The sequence below is a fragment of the Ranitomeya imitator genome, chromosome 4 (assembly GCF_032444005.1).
Source record: "Ranitomeya imitator isolate aRanImi1 chromosome 4, aRanImi1.pri, whole genome shotgun sequence".
NCBI lineage: Eukaryota > Metazoa > Chordata > Amphibia > Anura > Dendrobatidae > Ranitomeya > Ranitomeya imitator.
Window position 1 is genome coordinate 492,252,152 of NC_091285.1, and position 20,723 is coordinate 492,272,874.

The 20,723-nt window shown below is 41.9% G+C and overlaps 1 protein-coding gene and 1 long non-coding RNA gene across 6 annotated transcripts in view; one reads left to right on the forward strand and one right to left on the reverse strand.

Annotated features, from left to right (window-relative positions):
• Positions 1 to 18,621, reverse strand: part of LOC138676551 (uncharacterized) — a 65,997-nt gene extending 47,376 nt beyond the window's left edge. The window contains exon 1 of the long non-coding RNA XR_011320791.1: positions 18,476 to 18,621. This is a non-coding gene — a long non-coding RNA (uncharacterized lncRNA). The remainder of the gene's footprint in view (positions 1 to 18,475) is intronic.
• The window catches only part of MYO5A (myosin VA), a 256,332-nt gene that overhangs the window by 38,499 nt on the left and 197,110 nt on the right, over positions 1 to 20,723 (forward strand). For 2 of the 5 annotated variants that reach the window (XM_069765978.1, XM_069765979.1), the window contains exon 1: positions 19,019 to 19,138. The exons of 1 other annotated variant lie outside the window; for it this stretch is intronic. In XM_069765978.1, coding sequence (XP_069622079.1) covers positions 19,106 to 19,138 — 33 coding nt within the window. In that variant the 5' untranslated portion in view covers positions 19,019 to 19,105. Of the gene's footprint in view, positions 1 to 19,017; positions 19,139 to 20,723 lie in introns of those variants that run through there. 2 more of the 5 variants (XM_069765976.1, XM_069765980.1) reach the window with 2 other exon arrangements.

Genomic DNA, 20,723 nt, shown 5'->3' on the forward strand with positions numbered 1-20,723 from the left:
TGCTCTTCATACCGGTTTGCTAGACCTGGAGCTATGGCAGCATGGTGGCGCAGTGGTTAGCACTGTAGCCTTGCAGCGCTGGGGTCCTGGGTTCTAATCCCACCCAGGACAACATCTGCAAAGAGTTTGTATGTGTTTGCATGGGTTTCCTCCGGGCACTCCGGTTTCCTCCCACATTCCAAAGACAATACTGATAGGGAATTTAGATTGTGAGCCCCATCAGGGACAGCGTTGATAATGTGTGCAACCTGTAAAGCGCTGCGGAATATGTTAGCGCTATATAAAAATAAAGATTATTATTATTATTATTATTAATTCACCAAGTTGGCAGATAGTCGCAAGCCACAATTCATGGGACCGCGAGCCACATGTGGCTCCCGAGCTTCAGGTTGGGGACCCCTGGTCTAGGACATAACGGATTTATTAGTGGACGCCATTTAAATGTCCACACAAGATTTTTTTTTTTATTACAATGATTTGGGAGCAGATTCTGTTCCAAAATTTCACTTTCAAAAAAAATCCCGAAGATACTCTTCTTAATGATCTCAGTGAATCAATGCCTTGTAGTGCTCAGTGTTTTTTTTTTTTTTTTTTTTTTTTTACGGCAACATATAAATTCTTCAGTCATTTCTGCTTGCAGGGAGGAAATCTCCAGAAGCCCCATGCACACAAACAATGCATAAAAACTACATCAGAAGCCACTTATTTATTTATTATGGTTATTTATTATTGTGGCAGAATTTCCTGCCAGAAAAATTCATGTGAACATACCTGAAAATAACAAAAATGTCCCATGCAATATATTATTACACTAATTTATAGAGTGGCAATAATTTAATTTAGAAAATAATAGTATGAATCCATGTAGAATAAAAATGTTCTTTTTCTTGTGGCAGGACTATTTACTTAGACTATATTGTCCTATGTTTTTAAAGACGACCTGTCGGCAGGATTTTGGTCTCTTACCTAAAGACATGGCTGTAATGGCACTTAGAAGCTGATTAAAATGCTGCCTTTCAACCCAGACTTCCCGGCGGGCCTAGATAAAGTTATATTTCTACATAAACACAAAGATAGCCACCCGATGGTCTATGATTACATAACTCAATCTTCCATAAAATCCTTGCAGTTCCTCCTCGGAGAGACGGACCCTCCCCCTGGCTTGTGGCTTTTTTACGAACAAATTAGAAGCTATATTACCAAGATATCCAGACAGGTGGATCTGTTCAGACCACTTACTCCCTTTGAGTCAGCTTGCTTGGTTGGGGACCCTCCATCACACACGGTATCACTCCTCTATAAAATGTTTCAGGAACATCAAGTATCTACATTTGAGCCTCAAGTTTTTTTCTTGAAATGGGAAAACGACTTGAATAAATCATTAACATTGGAGGACAGGAATAAGAGTCTCCTCCATGCGTTCAGATCCTCATTATGTGCAGATTACCAAGAGAGAAGTTATAAATTATTGACTCGATGGTACAGATGCCGTGATAGAATTCATGCTATGTTCCCCACCACCCCAGATACGTGCTGGAGATGTTGGAAGGAGAAGGGATCGTATTCACACTTTGGTGGTCCTGTCTACCCATTAGAGGTTTTTGGGAGGCTGTTTTTGATCTCCACAACAAATTATCTCTCCATGAGGTCCGGCCTACAATGGAGGTGGCCCTGCTGTCTATTTGTGATCTCTCCATAGCCAAATTTAAGAAAAGCCTTCTCAGACACTTCTTGACAGCTGCACACAATTTAATACCCCGCTACTGGAAGCAATCAAATTCCCCTTCACGAATTTGTAGCAGAATTGAACATCTCTTTAGAATGGAGCAGTTGGTTGGTCAGGATACGGGAACTTCAGATAAAGTATTGAACGTATGGACTCCTTGGATAGTGTTCAGAGAGACCGAAGAGCTAATTACCTGGCTTGGCTAACTGAATGAATATACTATTGATACCCTCATGCGTGTGTGTTCTGGGTGGGGGAACAGATGTGCTTTAATATTAACAGTTGAGTTGGACCAGAAGCCGGAAACCATACCCTCCTCCCCATCCTATCTCTCCCTCTCTTTCTCTTCTCTTTCTCTTTCCTTTTTATCTCTCCTCTATTAATCATTAAGTTGGTTTAAACTATATTAAGGATATATATAGTGAAACGATTTGGATACTCTTACTTCAGCATTATTTTCAACTTTGGTTAACAGGACGGGATTCGGGGAATCAGACTCTTAATAACCACGATTACTTTTGCCAATAGTATTAGATTATTTCATAGATAACGAATAGAAGGTTCATAAGTTCATACTCTAGAACTTAGATATTGATCCCCGATCCTCTTTTGAAAAGCTAAATTGAATAGCATTCTTTATCCTAAAGGAGACCAAGAAACCACTACACAGGCTTATATTGGAAACTTTATTTTTCCTGATTTGCAGTGCTTTGGAGTGCTAAATATTACTTTGATATGTACCTGTTTGTTATTCTAATTCACAATGTATCTTTATATGCAACTTCATTTAATAAATCTGATTTACACAAAAAAAATTGCTGCCTGCCTTTGAAGAAATCCATTTAGTCGTTCTTATCAGTCATGTAATTTTATGCTAATGAGACCAAGTGCATCAGGCCTGGACATTGCACTTGGTCATCTCCTGCCAGTCTGAGTATTATCTGCCCCCCGCCTTCCTCTGATCTATGACAAACAGGTCCTTGCTCCTTAAGTGACCTGCCTCCTCTGGCCAAAATTTTTCTCTGGAATTGCCAAATAAGCAGATTTCTTTAAAGAATATATCGCACATATCTTTAGTTAGAGTCCAAAATCCTGACAGGTTCTCTTTAAAGGGTTTGTCTACTACTTTGGTAAACTTTAATTGCTATATTCCTCCTTATAAAATAAGAAAAGCCTATACTCTCCTCCAGAGCCCTTTCGGGAATGACGGCATTGGGTTTCTTGTGACATAACAGCCTCACGACCCCGATAGCCCCAATGCTGTGATCACTGAATCGTCATTGGAGGAGAGCATAGATTGTCTTTATTTTATAAGGGAGGATAGAGCAATTGAGAATGGGGTTATCGGAGTAGTGGACAATCCCTTTAAGTTCGCGGAATTTTTCTCACAGATCATCCTATATGGATTTCACTCTAGAATAGACATCTAGTAGTTACCTCAATTGTGAAGAATTCTGTGTCCTGGCATAGTGTTTTTTGGCTGTTGGGAGGACTTGCAGAGCTGGGCTTTGGTGTCATCATAAATGTCCGAAAACTTGGAGTTCTTCTACATTTTTTTTTTTTGTGTTAAAGGGAACCTGTCATCCCCCCTTCCCCCAGGCATTAGTAACTAAAAGGGCCAACTTGTGTAGCTCTAATGCTGCATTCTGACAAGGTGGCTCTTTTAGTTCTTGTTCCTGGCACTGCTGCAATAATCGCTTTTGAAATTTGTCCCTCATACCTGTGAAATCGTCCGGGGGGCAGGTCTTTCCCCCCCTAATCCAGACGCCTCACAGCCGTCACTCATGGCCTCTGCGCACCGGGCGCCGCCTCCTCTTCGTTCAGTAGCGTCCCCGGCGCCTGCGCTGTTTTTTTCGGCCATGCGCAATTGCGCTGCCCTTCGAACTTACAGCGCAGGTGCCGGGGGCGCTACTGAAGGAAGAGGAGGCGACGCTCAGAGCCCATGAGTGACGGCTGTGGTGTGTCTGTGTTAGGGGGGAAAGACTTGCCCCACGGACGATTTCACAGGTATGAGGGACAAATTTCAAAAGCGATTATTGCAGCAGTGCCAGGCACCCGAACTAAAAGAGCCACCTTGTCATAATGCAGCATTAGTGCTGCACAAGATGGCTCTTTTAGTTACAAACACCTGGGGGGGGGGGGGGTGGAGTAGGTTCCCTTTAATAGTAAGCTTTTTGGGTGACAGGTTCCCTTTAATAGTAAGCTTTTTTTGGAATTTGGCTGGTCCTTTTCACTTTCACCAGAAATGATCAACTCCACTCCCAATGTTGCCCAGGAGGCTATGTTTACAGCATTTCTTAATGTTCCATTTACACTACATGTTTATGGTGAATAAGTGCTCGTAAAAATGCTTGTATCATCATAATCTTACGTTGAGTAAATGTTTCCGGTCACCAGGCGAACTACTAAAACACTCATTGGTCAGGTGAAATAATCTTTTGGGCTGCACATAAGATCATCATTCTCGGCAGCACAGCGTCCTGTATATTCAGGCCATGTGCTGCTGAGATCAATGTCAGCCTATGCACACTAAACAAATGTAACCCACGTAATAAACGACATGTTGCTGGTTTGTGGTAGTTTAACCCCTTCCGACCTTTGACGCCACTTAGGCGTCATGAAAGTCGGTGCCAATCCGACCCATGACGCCTATGTGGCGTCATGGAAAGATCACGTCTCTGCAGATCCGGTGAAAGGGTTAACTCCAATTTCACCCAATCTGCAGGGACAGGGGGAGTGGAGTGGTAGTACAGCCCAGGGGGGGTGGCTTCACCCCCCGTGGCTACGATCACTCTGATTGGCTGTTGAAAGTGAAACTGCCAATCAGAATGATTTGTAATATTTCACCTATTATAACTGGTGAAATATTACAATCCAGCCATGGCCGATGCTGCAATATCATCGGCCATGGCTGGAAACACTGATGTGAACCCCACCCCACCGATCGCCCCCCAAGCCACCGATCACTCCTGCACACTGCCCCGCTCCCCTGCGTCCTGTGCTCCGCTCCCCCCGTGCTCTTGTCCGCTACCCTCGTGCTCCAATCCCCCCGTGCTCCGATCCAACCCCCCTGCTCTCCGATCCACCCCCCCTGCTCTCCTATCCACCCCCCCATGCTCGGATCCACCCCCCCACCCCATCATATTTACCGATCCTCCCGGGGTCCGTCCGTCTTCTCCATGGGCGCCGCCATCTTCCAAAATGGCGGGCGCATGCACAGTGCGCCCGCCGAATCTGCCGGCTGGCAGATTCGTTCCAAAGTGCATTTTGATCGCTGAGATAGGTTATATCTCAGTGATCAAAATAAAAAAAATTGTAAATGACCCCCCCCCCCCTCCTTTGTCACCCCCATAGATAAGGACAATAATAAAATAAATAATTTTTTTTTTCCACTAAGGTTAGGGTTAGATCTAGGGTTTCGATATGTGCACATGTATTCTGGTCCTCTGCGGATTTTTCTGCAGCGGATTTGATAAATCCGCAGTGCTAAACCGCTGCGGATTTATGGCGGATTTACCGTGGTTTTTCTGCGCATTTCACTGCGGTTTTACAACTGCGGTTTTCTATTGGAGCAGTTGTAAAACCGCTGCGGAATCCGCAGAAAGAAGTGACATGCTGCGGAATGTAAACCGCTGCGTTTCCGTGCAGTTTTTCTGCACCATGTGTACAGCGATTTTTGTTTCCCATAGGTTTACATTGAACTGTAAACTCATGGGAAACTGCTGCGGATCCGCAGCGTTTTCCGCAGCGTGTGCACATACCTTTAGAATTAGGCTATGTGCACACGGTGCGGATTTGGCTGCGGATCCGCAGCGGATTGGCCGCTGCAGATAGGCAGCAGTGTTCCATCACGTTTACAGTACCATGTAAACCTATGGAAAACCAAATCCGCTGTGCCCATGGTGCGGAATATACCGCGCGGAAACGCTGCGTTGTATTTTCCGCAGCATGTTAATTCTTTGTGCGGATTCCGCGGCGTTTTACACCTGTTCCTCAATAGCAATCCGCAGGTGAAATCTGCACAAAAAACACTGGAAATTTGCAGTAAATCCGCAGGTAAAACGCAGTGCCTTTTACCCGCGGATTTTTCAAAAATGCTGCGGACAAATCTCACACGAATCCGCAACGTGGGCACATAGCCTTAGGGTTAGGGTTGTGGTTAGGGTTGTGATTAGGGTTATGGCTACAGTTGGGATTATGGTTAGGGGTGTGTTGGGGTTAGTGTTGGAGGTAGAATTGAGGGGTTTCCACTGTTTAGGCACATCAGGGGTCTCCAAACGCAACATGGCGCCACCATTGATTCCAGCCAATCTTGTATTCAAAAAGTCAAATGGTGCTCCCTCACTTCCGAGCCCCGACGTGTGCCCAAACAGTGGTTTAACCCCACATATGGGGTATCAGCATACTCAGGACAAACTGCGCAACAATTATTGGGGTCCAATTTCTCCTGTTACCCTTGTGAAAATAAAAAATTGCTTGCTAAAACATCATTTTTGAGGAAAGAAAAATTATTTTTTATTTTCACGGCTCTGCATTGTAAACGTCTGTGAAGCACTTGGGGGTTCAAAGTTCTCACCACATATCTAGATAAGTTCCTTGGGGGGTCTGGTTTCCAAAATGGGGTCACTTGTGGGGGGTTTCTACTGTTTAGCCACATCAGGGTCTCTGCAAACGCAACGTGACGCCCGCAGAGCATTCCATCAAAGTCTGCATTTCAAAACGTCACTACTTTACTTCCGAGCCCCGGCATGTGCCCAAACAGTGGTTTACCCCCACATATGGGGTATCAGCGTACTCAGGAGAAACTGGACAACAAGTTTTGGGGTCAAATTTCTCCTGTTACCCTTGGGAAAATAAAAAATTGCGGGCTAAAAAATCATTTTTGAGAAAAGAAAATTTTTATTTTATTTTCACTGCTCTGCATTATAAACTTCTGTGAAGCAGTTGGGGGTTCAAAGTGCTCACCACACATCTATATTAGTTCCTTTGGGGGTCTAGTTTCCAAAATTGGGTCACTTGTGGGGGATCTCCAATGTTTAGGCACACAGGGGCTCTCCAAACGTGACATGGTGTCCGCTAATGATTGGAGCTAATTTTCCATTTAAAAAGCCAAATGGCATGCCTTCCCTTCTGAGCCCTGCCGTGCGCCCAAACAGTGGTTTACCCCCACATATGGGGTATCAGCGTACTCAGGACAAACTGGACAACAACATTTGGGGTCCAATTTCTCCTATTACCTTTTGCAAAATAGGAAATTCCAGGCTAAAATATCATTTTTGAGGAAAGAAAAATTATTTTTTATTTTCATGGCTCTGCGTTATAAACTTCTGTGAAGCACCTGGGGGTTTAAAGTGCTCAATATGCATCTGTATAAGTTCCTTGGGGGAGTCTAGTTTCCAGAATGGGGTCACTTGTGGGGGAGCTCCAATGTTTAGGCACACAGGGGCTCTCCAAACGCGACATGGTGTCCGCTAACGATGGAGATAATTTTTCATTCAAAAAGTCAAATGGCGCTCCTTCCCTTCCGAGCCTTACCATGTGCCCAAACAGTAGTTTACCCCCACATGTGAGGTATCGGTGTACTCAGGAGAAATTGCCCAACAAATTTTAGGATCCATTTTATCCTGTTCCCCATGTGAAAATGAAAAAATTGAGGCTAAAAGAATTTTTTTGTGGAAAAAAAAGTACTTTTTCATTTTTACGGATCAATTTGTGAAGCACCTGGGGGTTTAAAGTGCTCACTATGCATCTAGATAAGTTCCTTGGGGCGTCTAGTTTCCAAAATGGGGTCACTTGTGGGGGAGCTCCAATTTTTAGGCACACGGGGGCTCTCCAAACGTGACATGGTGTCCGCTAAAGAGTGGAGCCAATTTTTCATTCAAAAAGTCAAATGGCGCTCCTTCCCTTCCAAGCCCTACCGTGCGCCCAAACAGTGGTTTACCATATGGGGAATCGGCGTACTCAGGACAAATTGGACAACAACTTTCGTGGTTCAGTTTCTCCTTTTACCATTGGGAAAATAAAAAAATTGTTGCTAAAAGATAATTTTTGTGACTAAAAAGCAGGGTGGATTTGATTTAAATCTAACTGATTTAAATCACGATTTAAATCACTAGTCAGTAAGGCTTGATTTAAATCAGTGATTTAAATCAAAGTTTCTACCTAACTGAATTTGACTCCGCAGAGGTCCCAGCCTCTTCTTCTGAGTCCTCTTCATCACCGCACTTCTCATGATGTTGCCTCATTCGCGCCACCAGGCCTTGCATCTCTTTGTTGCATCGTTTGCATTTTGCACGCATGCCTGCCTTACCGATAGGCGAAGGAGCTTCATTAAAATATTCCCAAACTGGGTCTCTTTTACGGCCTGCTGCCATTATAAGGAAAGAATGTAATAAACCTCAGATCGTACACACAAACAGATCCAGACTTGTCTGTCTGTGGCTATGCTGCAGTATTGTGCTCAAAGTTTCACTTTCATTTTCTTGTCTGCTTGCCCTTCCTCCTCCTCACACTTAGATTCACATTCTTCTTGTGTTGTGCAGATCTATTCCACTCCAAACAATCAGAAACATATTGTCTAACTTCTTGGACTTGGCACTGAAGGGGTTGATTCTGTATTCATAGGTTTGTAGAACAATAGGATTAAGGTCTTTTTCTCAACTCTGTTCATGTTGTAACATTTTTGCCGTGAAGAAGAGGCTGGGACCTCTGCGGAGTCAAATTCAGTTTTGAGAACTGCGTAAGTAAAGCGAGCGTCTGTGATAATATAGGAGAGAAACTGCCCACTAATCCTACAGAAACCTCTGGAAGAGCATGGCATTGTGAATGTTACACATATACAGCCTTTATTCTACTGAGTTAAACAACTCACCTTTATCTCATGATGGAAGAACCTTTGGATGGTAAAAAATTTTCCTCAAAAAGCAGTTTATTGAAAAAAAATCCGATTTAAATAAAAAAAATCCGATTTTTTTGATTTTTTTTTTTTAAAAAACATTGATTTTTATCCACCTTGCTAAAAAGTTAAATGTTCATTTTTTCCTTCCATGTTGCTTCTGCTGCTGTGAAGCACCTGAAGGGTTAATAAACTTCTTGAATGTGGTTTTGAGCACCTTGAGGGGTGCAGTTTTTAGAATGGTGTCACTTTTGGGTATTTTCACCCATATACAGGTCCTTCTCAAAAAATTAGCATATAGTGTTAAATTTCATTATTTACCATAATGTAATGATTACAATTAAACTTTCATATATTATAGATTCATTATCCACCAACTGAAATTTGTCGCGTCTTTTATTGTTTTAATACTGATGATTTTGGCATACAACTCCTGATAACCCAAAAAACCTGTCTCAATAAATTAGCATATCAAGAAAAGGTTCTCTAAACGACCTATTACCCTAATCTTCTGAATCAACTAATTAACTCTAAACACATGCAAAAGATACCTGAGGCTTTTATAAACTCCCTGCCTGGTTCATTACTCAAAACCCCCATCATGGGTAAGACTAGCGACCTGACAGATGTCAAGAAGGCCATCATTGACACCCTCAAGCAAGAGGGTAAGACCCAGAAAGAAATTTCTCAACAAATAGGCTGTTCCCAGAGTGCTGTATCAAGGCACCTCAATGGTAAGTCTGTTGGAAGGAAACAATGTGGCAGAAAACGCTGTACAACGAGAAGAGGAGACCGGACCCTGAGGAAGATTGTGGAGAAGGACCGATTCCAGACCTTGGGGAACCTGAGGAAGCAGTGGACTGAGTCTGGTGTGGAAACATCCAGAGCCACCGTGCACAGGCGTGTGCAGGAAATGGGCTACAGGTGCCGAAATGGGCTACAGAGAAGCAGCACTGGACTGTTGCTAAGTGGTCCCAAGTACTTTTTTCTGATGAAAGCAAATTTTGCATGTCATTCGGAAATCAAGGTGCCAGAGTCTGGAGGAAGACTGGGGAGAAGGAAATGCCAAAATGCCTGAAGTCCAGTGTCAAGTACCCACAGTCAGTGATGGTGTGGGGTGCCATGTCAGCTGCTGGTGTTGGTACACTGTGTTTCATCAAGGGCAGGGTCAATGCAGCTAGCTATCAGGAGATTTTGGAGCACTTCATGCTTCCATCGGCTGAAATGCTTTATGGAGATGAAGATTTCATTTTTCAGCACGACCTGGCACCTGCTCACAGTGCCAAAACCACTGGTAAATGGTTTACTGACCATGGTATTACTGTGCTCAATTGGCCTGCCAACTCTCCTGACCTGAACCCCATAGAGAATCTGTGGGATATTGTGAAGAGAAAGTTGAGAGACGCAAGACCCAACACTCTGGATGAGCGTAAGGCCGCTATTGAAGCATCCTGGGCCTCCATAACATCTCAGCAGTGTCACAGGCTGATTGCCTCCATGCCACGCCGCATTGAAGCAGTCATTTCTGCCAAAGGATTCCCGACCAAGTATTGAGTGCATAACTGAACATTATTATTTGTTGGTTTTTTTGTTTGTTATTAAAAAACACTTTTATTTGATTGGATGGGTGAAATATGCTAATTTATTGAGACAGGTTTTTTGGGTTATCAGGAGTTGTATGCCAAAATCATCAGTATTAAAACAATAAAAGACCTGACAAATTTCAGTTGGTGGATAATGAATCTATAATATATGAAAGTTTAATTGTAATCATTACATTATGGTAAATAATGAAATTTAACACTATATGCTAATTTTTTGAGAAGGACCTGTAGACCCCTCAAACTGACTTCAAATGTGAGGTGGTCCCTAAAAAAAATGGTTTTGTAAATTTCGTTGTAAAAATGAGAAATCGCTGGTCAAATTTTAACCCTTATAACTTCCTAGCAAAAAAAAATGTTGTTTCCCAAATTGTGCTGATGTAAAGTAGACATGTGGGAAATGTTATTTATTAACTATTTTGTGTCACATAGCTCTCTGGTTTAACAGAATAAAAATTCAAAATGTGAAAATTGCGAAATTTTCAAAATTTTCGCCAAATTTCTGTTTTTATCACAAAAGCGTTCCCGAGTTATTACCTCATAAAGGGACACTGGTCAAAATTGCAAAAAACGGCCAGGTCATTAAGGTCAAAATAGGCTGGGTCATGAAGGGGTTAACATTGCGGATCGCACAGTGGATGTAATTATTTTCCAGTGTATGGCCCCAGTTCCTCGCCATAAGATGTCCCCTAATAACGACTTGTTGGGGGGGAGGGGGACTTGATCACTAGAGTTGAGAAGTGCTGATATAAAGGCGCGTTATCAGTTGTACCTATCTATTGAGTATGTCAATTTTGTTATAAATTAAAAAGTATAAATCTTGTCATTAAACCTCACAGGGTTTTTTTTTTCTAGAAAAAGATTAATTTCTCTCTTGGTGGCTTTAGATGTAGGCTTCCCTTACAAATATACAAATATTTCTAACCCCATATATTTTTTTTTTCATTCACTCTACTGGTTCCTGAAAGTGTACTTTTTTCATTTTTTCCTACCCTACCTTGCTGAGTGAGGGGCTATGTTTTGGTGTGGAACCTATGAGATGCCTTCTTCCACCTATTTTTTTCCCTCACTACATACTGAGATTTTGCAACCGCATCTTCCCTGCTTTCTCTCTAACTTATCCTCTACTTACTGTTTTACACCAGATCATTTTTATTTTTTTCATGACGAAGTAGGTTTCTGTAGTTTTCAATATTTGAAAGCAGACAGATTGCCTAGAATACAAACTTTCACTTTTCACATGTACTACATACACTGATACTAGATATTTATTCCACGAGACCGCGTAGACTAGAATAGAAGTGTCGGCTTGACTGAATGCTTTTTAATTGTGAATGGTCAAAATTGCCTACATCATTACTTTCCAGAATTTACACCCTGCAGTTTTACTTCTAACTCAGACACCAGTGATTTTTCCTGTATGCAAAATTAAAGAAGCAATCCCATCTATATTTTTTCAGTATATGAGTAATGTAGTGTAGTGCAGTGTAATATACTCGCCTACCGCAGTCCTCTCCAGGATCCAGCTCTGTTCTGCTCCTCTTCTCAGGGACATCACCGCACTTGTGACTATCTGGCTCCGTCTATACTCTGTGTGAGCCGGAAGTCTCTTAAAACCTATGGTCCTCATTCTGATGCTCCATAGACTTACATTGTCAAAGCCACTTCTGAGTCACGCAGAGCGCAGCGTGACCTGAACGGTCTGCAGAGAGGTGACGTCATTGAGAAGAGGAGCAGAACGGCTCTGAATCCCGGCCAGGGCAACAGTTGTGGCTTCATGTGCTGCTGTGGTGGTTGGGGGCTGTTGTCTTTGGGTGTAAGATTGTCTCTCTGTTTGGCTGTATTTCCGGTGTACTGGAGAAAGGATTATTCAGCTTGCCAACTGTGGGAATGTAGCCTCCATCACGATGTGCGGTGCACGGACACCAGCCCGGCAGCTGAGCAACAGAGAAAAAAGGAAATGTGACTTTTAATAGCAGCATTAAAAAAAAAAGAATATAAATGGTTAAAAAAGAGTGGGGGGATTGAAGAATAGGGGCTTGGGGGAGAATAGAAGACTTGTCAACGCGTTTTCGAGCTGAAAGCTTTTAGTCCTGGCTACGCAGGACTAAGCTTTCTGCTTGAAATGCATTGACAGATGTCCTCTATTCTCTTCAACCCCCTCTTTTTTTTTAACCATTTACCTTATAATGTTTTTTTTATTTTAATGCTACTATTAAGTCATTTTTTTTAACCCTATTATACAAGGCAGATGCTGGAACCCCTTTCCTTTTTTTTTTTTTTTATTCTTTCGGTAACATCATGGCCTAACATCATTAGGATATTACTTTGGTTTTGATATTACTATAATTTCTCAGAAATTGTTATTATTGTCAGAAATGTGCTATGCTTTTGTCTAGATGAGGTTTCTGTGAATAATTATTACTTTAAATGTTGCATAATTCTGATACTTGTATATTTTGGATCCCCACTGGAGTGTCATTTCATGTCACCGATAGCCATCATTCTTTTTTCATTTAAAAATACAATTCTTTCATTAAGGCAATTTTTCTTTTAATTACCGGTATTTGTTGTTGGCGGCCATGAATAAGATATAACCTGCAGTAGCATGTAGGCCAGTTCGTTGTCTCCTGTATATTTTGATAATTGGTTTTAAATATGGGCAGCACGGTGGCTCAGTGGTTAGCACTGCAGCCTTGCAGTGTTGGGGTCCTAGGTTCAAATCCCACCAAGAAAACCTCTGCGAGGAGTTTGTTTTTCCTCCAGGTTCTCCGGTTTCCTCCCACACTCCAAACACATACTGATAGAGAATGTAGATTGTGCACCCCAATGTGGACAGTGATGATGTCTGTAAAGCGCTGTGGAATATGATGGCGCTATTTAAGCCAGTAAAATAAAATAAATAAACCCATGACTGAATAAACATGAAGTCCTATGGGATCATCTCTGCATTGCTGGAAGTTTGGTATAGACTTGTATAGATGATTTTTATCTGTGACTTGGATAAAAAGCAGAAGTCTTTGTTTTCTTTTTTCCAGACCAGTCAGTCCACAAATAAACACGGATATGTGCACAGCCACGTAGACTATAATGGGTGTTCTATCCGTGGAAAGCCATGGCTAGTACACGGAGGTGAAAAATGGACACCTGAATGAGGCCTAAGCTTTGTGGTTTTCTTGATGCCTGATCCAGTCACAATAAAGTATATTTGTGAAGTATTTCATATTTGATTACAATTAAAATCAATCATTAAATCAATTACTCTTTTCCTTGAGAGGTTGTGTAGAGTCCAAGCACACTGCCAAGAGCTTCCTAATTGAGTATAGTTGCATGCCTCTTTGGGTCCCAGCATTGACCACCCATCTGAAGAGTAAACACGATGGCCTGTGTAGTCTTCTAGAAATGGCCCCGGCACGCTGCATCTGAAGGCATATTGTTGGCTCACACTGGAGTTGTGCATAGCGGACAACCAGCGAGTAAACAGTGTGTGGCCTTTTTGACCCCAGGCTTTCTCTGTGTAATATTGCATTTCATAAAAGCCCCTCATGAAAGGAGTATTCGGAGGAAGATACTCTATAATGCGGAGGCCAGTATGTTCTAATCATGTACAGAATAGCTATGTAGCCTTGAGGGGGTCTTCCCGAAAAGTATGTTTCATTGACTACACACTGTGCAGCCTCAATGCCCCAAGGCCTCTATTCCCGGCAGGTGGTGACTCTCCATGATAGCAGCAGGACATCTTGGGTGAGGCACAGCTGCGGTAGCAATTTAGGCAAACATGAGCATACTCTCCACACAATTCTACTTGGATAATTTTTTTTGGTTTTATCTGCCTCTGCACCCGATTCATCAGACCTTTTTCACCAGTATTCTGGCATAAAAAGCTTTGAAATATTGCATAACGTTGGCGCAACTGTAGGCAGCGCTAAAATTATTTGACTTTTTGTATTCTCAATCCATTTTTGCCCAGTTTCGATAAAGTGGTCAGTGCTGGAAGCTGGATGTTCGAGTAGCGATCACTACTCAGCAAATTAATGAGGAGCAGAGGAGTGCACTCGCTATGCCAAAAATCATACTCCAGCAGGGACTGCAGTAGGATTTGTGGCGAGGCACACTCAGAGGTGTATGCCACTCGTTGGCGGTCCTGATTCATTAAGAGGTGTGCACCTCTTCATGAATCGGGAGCATTTGAATCTGGCACATCTTTTCATCAAGACCGGCGTGAACAAACCATCTTGATGAATTTGGCTGTTTGTGTTTATTTGAATGTTTATTTTTTTCTCTGCGTCATTTCTGTGTGGAAGCTTTAGCTGTCATCCTGGAAACGAGGTACTCCGGGAGCCATTATAGCGGGGAAAACCCATGGGTGTCACCAATAACGGGGCTCTGGATGTAACTTCTGACCACCTCTGAGAGCTGAATGTGGCTTATAATGTAGGAAAGGATGGGGGCTCCGGATCTACAGTATACCGTGTACTTCTGGTAGATATTGTTTTTTAAAATAATGTTCATCCGGAGGCAACATAAAGAATTGTATGTCTACCGGTTGTTAATAATGTTAAGTAGCCCATGCATTTGGCAACTCGCTCTTCCCCATTCATTTTTTTTTATTTGACCAAGTCATGATTTGTAATACACATACTCGACTGAATGCAAAAACTATAAACCTTGATAGACGCATCTAATACTGACCATTTACAACTTTGTTATTAAATAGGATTGTCCACTACTTGGACAACCCCTTCTGACTCGTCCTTCCCCCTCCCCCCCCCCCGTAAAATAAGAACACCTATACTCCCCTCTGATGCCGGTGCTGTTCCGACAGTCAGCACTGGCTCTACCGGGGATTGTGTGACATTGTTATGCGATCACTGCTGCCAATTAGCGCTGGCTTCTCCCCACCTTTGTACAAAACAAGACATCTGTAGGAAGTTAGAGCAGCTGCAGCTTTCTCTTCCTCTGGATGACCATTACATCCGTATTGCTTATATAATGTAATCATATTCTGCAGATCTTTACATATATTATCACTGTACCCATTGGGGCTCACAATCGAACTTACTCCCTATCAGTATGTCTTTGGAGTGTGGGAAGAAACCGGAGAACCCGGAGGAAACCCACGCAAACACGGGCAGAACACACTCTTTGCAGATGTTGTCCTTGGTGGGATTTGAATCCAAGACCCCAACGCTGCAAAACAGTGCTAACCACTGAGCCACTGTGCTAATGCCAGCGCTGATTGGCAGGGATCGCATGCTCCTGGAGAGCCAGTGCTGACATCGCTGAGTTTAGGTGTTCTTATTTTACTTGGGGGAAACAGGAATTCAGAAGGGTTTTTCCGGGTAGCAGAAACCCCTGTAACGCTTCTACTTACTTAACATTTTTATTTTGTGATGTTTTATTTTTATGAATTCTCTCCTTGTGTTGCTCTCTATTTTCAGCTGTTTTTCCCCCTCCACAGTTCATGATCTCAGTCAAACTTTCAAATAAAGTTATGTTACATGTTGATGATTCTAATTATGTCTAATTGAATATTGGCGTATTTAGCTCTGAACAGAAGCCTGAATTGAAATCTGAGTAAACAACTTTCAAGCTATCTCTTGAACTTGTAGGCCAGGGCTGCCCCTACTTAATTTGTGACCCATTTATATCCCCAAGAATCAAATTGTCTACAGTTAATATAAACGTACGATCTTATTTTAGTCTGACATCATTAAAACGTTGAACGCCTGTCCTGTTCTGAGCCAGAAGACGCTAGCTTCTTAATGGTTTCCATGGAATGTCAAAGCAGTTGCTGCGGATAAGATTCTGTCTTCACGGAGTAGAGATTTTACCCAGGAATTGATCATTTTGGAAATTAATGATCAGTCCTGGAGAAGAAAGAAGTAGGTTTCTCCAATTAAGATATATTACAAATTTCCCTATTTTCAAGTACTACTTACTTTTATGAAATAAAAATTAGAACGCCGGTTAGTTTTTAAGTTAGTTTTTAAGTAGACTGTCATTAAGAATAAGGAAGCACTCATGCAATAATAAAGTATTACTCTTGGAGACCTTTTATTATCAGTGATTATCTGACAAGATCTCTATATGGCTGTGTGCGCACGTTGCATTATTTGCAACAGATTATTTTGCAGAAAACAAATCAGAATATTGGCAGGAAAAACTGTGTACGTTTTTTTTTATATGTTTGACTTCGACCGGGTGACCCGCTCCACTGCGCAGATGCCATATTCCCAGCCCCGCAGTGTGAATACATCATAACACACTGTGGGGTGGGATCTGGGGCCTACGTTACACGAAGGCGTCGGTGGCGTCACGCACGACAAAGAGAGGAAGCGGCACCTTGGAGGACACAGGGGGATGATGGACGGCTGTGAGGCGGTTGAGTCCGGGGGAGAAAACATACCTCACAGACTCAATAGAGGTATGGCGAGAAATTTATAAAGCTCATTAGTTCAGTGTTCCTAGGGATACTAAACATAAGAGCCACCTTCACAGAATGCGGCCTTAGTGCTGCTGAAGGTGGCTCTTTTACTTAAAAACGCCTGTGGGGGATGACAGGTTCCCTTTAAATGAAAAATGTACCCCCTTTTATTTGGACAGCTTTATACACCCTTGGCATTCTCTCAGACATATCTGCTTTTCATGATCATCCTTGTTGAGTAACCAGTTACATGTCCCAAGAAAGCCATGAAGATGTGCATATTTTTTTTTTGAAGAGAAGAGGGCACAATTTATTTGTGCCATTGATGGCATGTATAACAATCTCAGCCAGTGTATATATTGGTCTTATAATAATAATAATAATAATAATAATTTTTATTTATATAGCGCCAACATATTCCGCAGCGCTTTACAAATTATAGAGGGGACTTGTACAGACAATAGACATTACAGCATAACAGAAATACAGTTCAAAACAGATACCAGGAGGAGTGAGGGCCCTGCTCGCAAGCTTACAAACTATGGGGAAAAGGGGAGACACGAGAGGTGGATGATAACAATTGCTTTAGTTATTCGGACCGGCCATAGTGTAAGGCTCGGGTGTTCATGTAAAGCTGCATGAACCAGTTACCTGCCTAAGTATGTAGCAGTGCAGACACAGAGGGCTACTAACTGCATAAAGTGAATGAGAACATGATGCGAGGAGCCTGATTGTTTTTTTTTTTTGTTTTTTTTAAATAGGCCACACAGGGATCGTTAGGTTAATACATTGAGGCGGTAGGCCAGTCTGAACAAATGAGTTAAAGGGGTTTTCTGTTTTCAGAAAGCTTTATGCCACTTGCTAAGTTGGTTATAAACAAACATGTAGTTTGGGCTAAGCTCAATGATTGGCTGCAGTGCTGTCGATGTGATATCAGCGGTATAACCAGAGAGCGCACCTGCGTCAGAAAGCTGGCACCGAGCCAAGTCCTACTCTTGTTTTTTGATTATTTTTATAGCTTTAACCCTATTCTAGTTGTATGAGTTATTCCATTTCAATGAACTTTCGCATGATCAAATCTATTTTATACATCACCTGGAAAATGTCAGAATGTATTGAAGGTTTCAAAATAATTTAATGCAAATTTCATAAGTGTAGTCAAAATCTTTGAGATCATCATTTTACATTTGAGCCCTTCTATGTACAGATGTGCACTTCAATGATCATATTTTTACCCTAATATTTTAAATATTTTAATTGAGTAATTTGCAGAAAACTAATCACTGGACTGCACTGTAGAGATCATCCAAAGCCTGTGGTTAGACAACGGCTATGGCTATTACTGGGGACGTACAGCCAAACATTGCTCTGTGCCACTACAATATTGCAGATGAATGGGATGACGTTTTCACACATGCAAGTCACAAAGGATTCAACTGACTCCCACTTTGTACGACTTGCTTGTTGCGGTTGCAGTACGCTCACCATGAAACCCCTTACACCTTCATTATGCTGCGACGTAACAGCGGCACAGTGCAATCCTTGGCAGGTTGACCTGTGTTGCAGCCAAAGTTGCCGTCCAGCTCCATAGAAAGTTTCATAACTTCTAATATCTGGAACAAATTAGCTTTACTAACCATAACTGGAAAACTTATTCCAAATTTATAGACTTACATTGAAAGCTGCACTTAGACTTTTTAGCCCTTCCAGCCAAACACCAAGGAAAGCTCTGGTATTAGACCCGATTGGTCTAGGCGATATGGTAAATGATAGCCTCTGCCTCAGATCTTAGTTTTGTTATGAAGCATAATCAGGGAAACACTCACCTCTTGCATACGATACCATCGTAGAGTAGTTGTCGGCAGCGCGGGTGCTAGGAATGGGCTTAATTAGCAGATAGACCATACAATGAATGTCTCACCACAATCTGTATCTTTGTCCTTCACACTTGCAGAAAGACCCCGACGCTAATAAGATTATTCTACATGGATATAGGACCACGTTTATATGGTCGTGTCCATAATTATTAGGAAAATAAGTTTGGCCAATGACGGCCATGCAGGGAGGTTCAGGGAGTTGCACATCATGGACCGTCACAATAAACATTCGTTTGGATAGATCTCCAGATCAAGCATTTTGATTATCACAAGACCACAGATTTTTATTGCTTTCAGCAAAACAGTTAGCCCTTTTAGACTTCAAATAGAAAGTAGTGTGTATTTCAGGCAATCTATACAATGCGTGAATTCACAGCCCTGGAATGGCATGTCACAAGTCTACATTTGTGATTTCCATGCCTCTTTAATGTAACCTCCGTGAGGCAGATGATCCAGTGTCGTCAGCCGTCCAAAGGATGGAGCATGTCTGGCCTTCAATAAGTCTATCTTCAAGGATATTGACCTCACATAAATGATTTAGGAGCAGTCCTAGAAATCTGGAGAGATAACTTTTGGAAGATGGAACACTATGTAGATTTTGGATATTCTACAGTGAGTATCGTCTCTTTTACCATTTCATGTAGACAGTGGTATTTGTGGCCATGGCTGTCCGATCCTCCATTGCTTACAATCTTGTAGGATCAATGAAATTTAAGCTCAAATACATTTTATTTTTACTTCTGGATAACATTTGTCTAAAGATCTTGTAAAATGGTATCTGCAGTTGTCGTCTTAAATATAGTATGCTTGGCATTAATGACTTGAGTTAATGTTTTATTTCATCTAATGACCTAGCAGGACTTCTGGTTCAGATCGCTGTTATAATATCTTAATCCTGATTAAATCCCTGCACTGTGAATGTTTAGGAAGCCAGGAGATCCTGTGTGCTATCTGCTTTATACTTGCGGTATTATAGAAACACGATATGGGCCTAGAAATGTACCAAACGTTATCACATGTACATTGGAATAGATTTTATGCTAAAGTCTTAGTATGTGCACATGTTCATTGTTTGCAGCAAAAAAAATCTGCCACCAACACTGATGTGTTGGCAGCAAAAAATACAAGTACCGTAATTTTGATGCATTTTTGACACATTTTTTTGCATGTTTTTGATGCCAGTTTTGTCACAACCTGAAGGATTTCCTAGCATCAGCAAAGTCCATGAGATTCCTGAGGTCTTATGCATACTTTGCTTATTTTTTCATTGCAGATTTAAATCTTCAGCATGTCTATTCTTTCAGCGTTTTGCAGCGGATTTCACACATACTAATGAATGGGAAAATGCATGGAAAAAACAGCTGTTGCAGTCGGTGTCCATTTTTGTGGAGTCGGTATAAAATGGACAGACTCAGATTCCTAAAAGATATAATACATTGGGTTCAGTAGTACAATGCAGGATGTGCTGTAAATGTTTCCATAAGAATTTGGGGAAGTTATGAAACGTTCTATAAATGTCTTTTCTGTTCCTGATCTAAGGATCTCTGCTTTTAGCGGAGATGAATCTGTGCTGCACTTTATGCACGTGCTCAGTAGTGACCAGTGCTGTGGGGTCGGAGCTGAGATGAATCTGTGCTGCACTTTATGTACTTGCTCAGTAGTGACCAGTGCTGTGGGGGTCGGAGCTGAGATGAATCTGTGCTGCACTTTATGCACGTGCTCAGTAGTGACCAGTGCTGTGGGGGTCGGAGCTGAGATGAATCTGTGCTGCACTTTATGCACGTGCTCAGTAGTGACCAGTGCTGTGGGGTTGGAGTCAGGGAAATTGAGATGTCGGTATTTTGGCTTAACGACTCCACACACAGCCCTTTAAAAAACTGTCAATCACTCAAAAAAGCGTTTTGTTTATATTGCTAACACATTTGTATTTGCGGCACTTTTTTCTGCTCCAAATACTGAATATGTTTCCATACACGTAGACTTAACATATATTTAGTATCTCCCAGATGGGTTATTATATAATGCTGTAGCAGATCTAGATGGCAGTGATGGTTTCTGTTGCCCATTTATTACACTGATTGGATTTAGGCTGTTAAACTTATTACCATTATCGCTATCTTTTCTAGTGAATGGACAGTGAAATCTCACATACTGCATCTGATCTTTGTTTTGACATCTGTGACATTTCTGGAGAAAG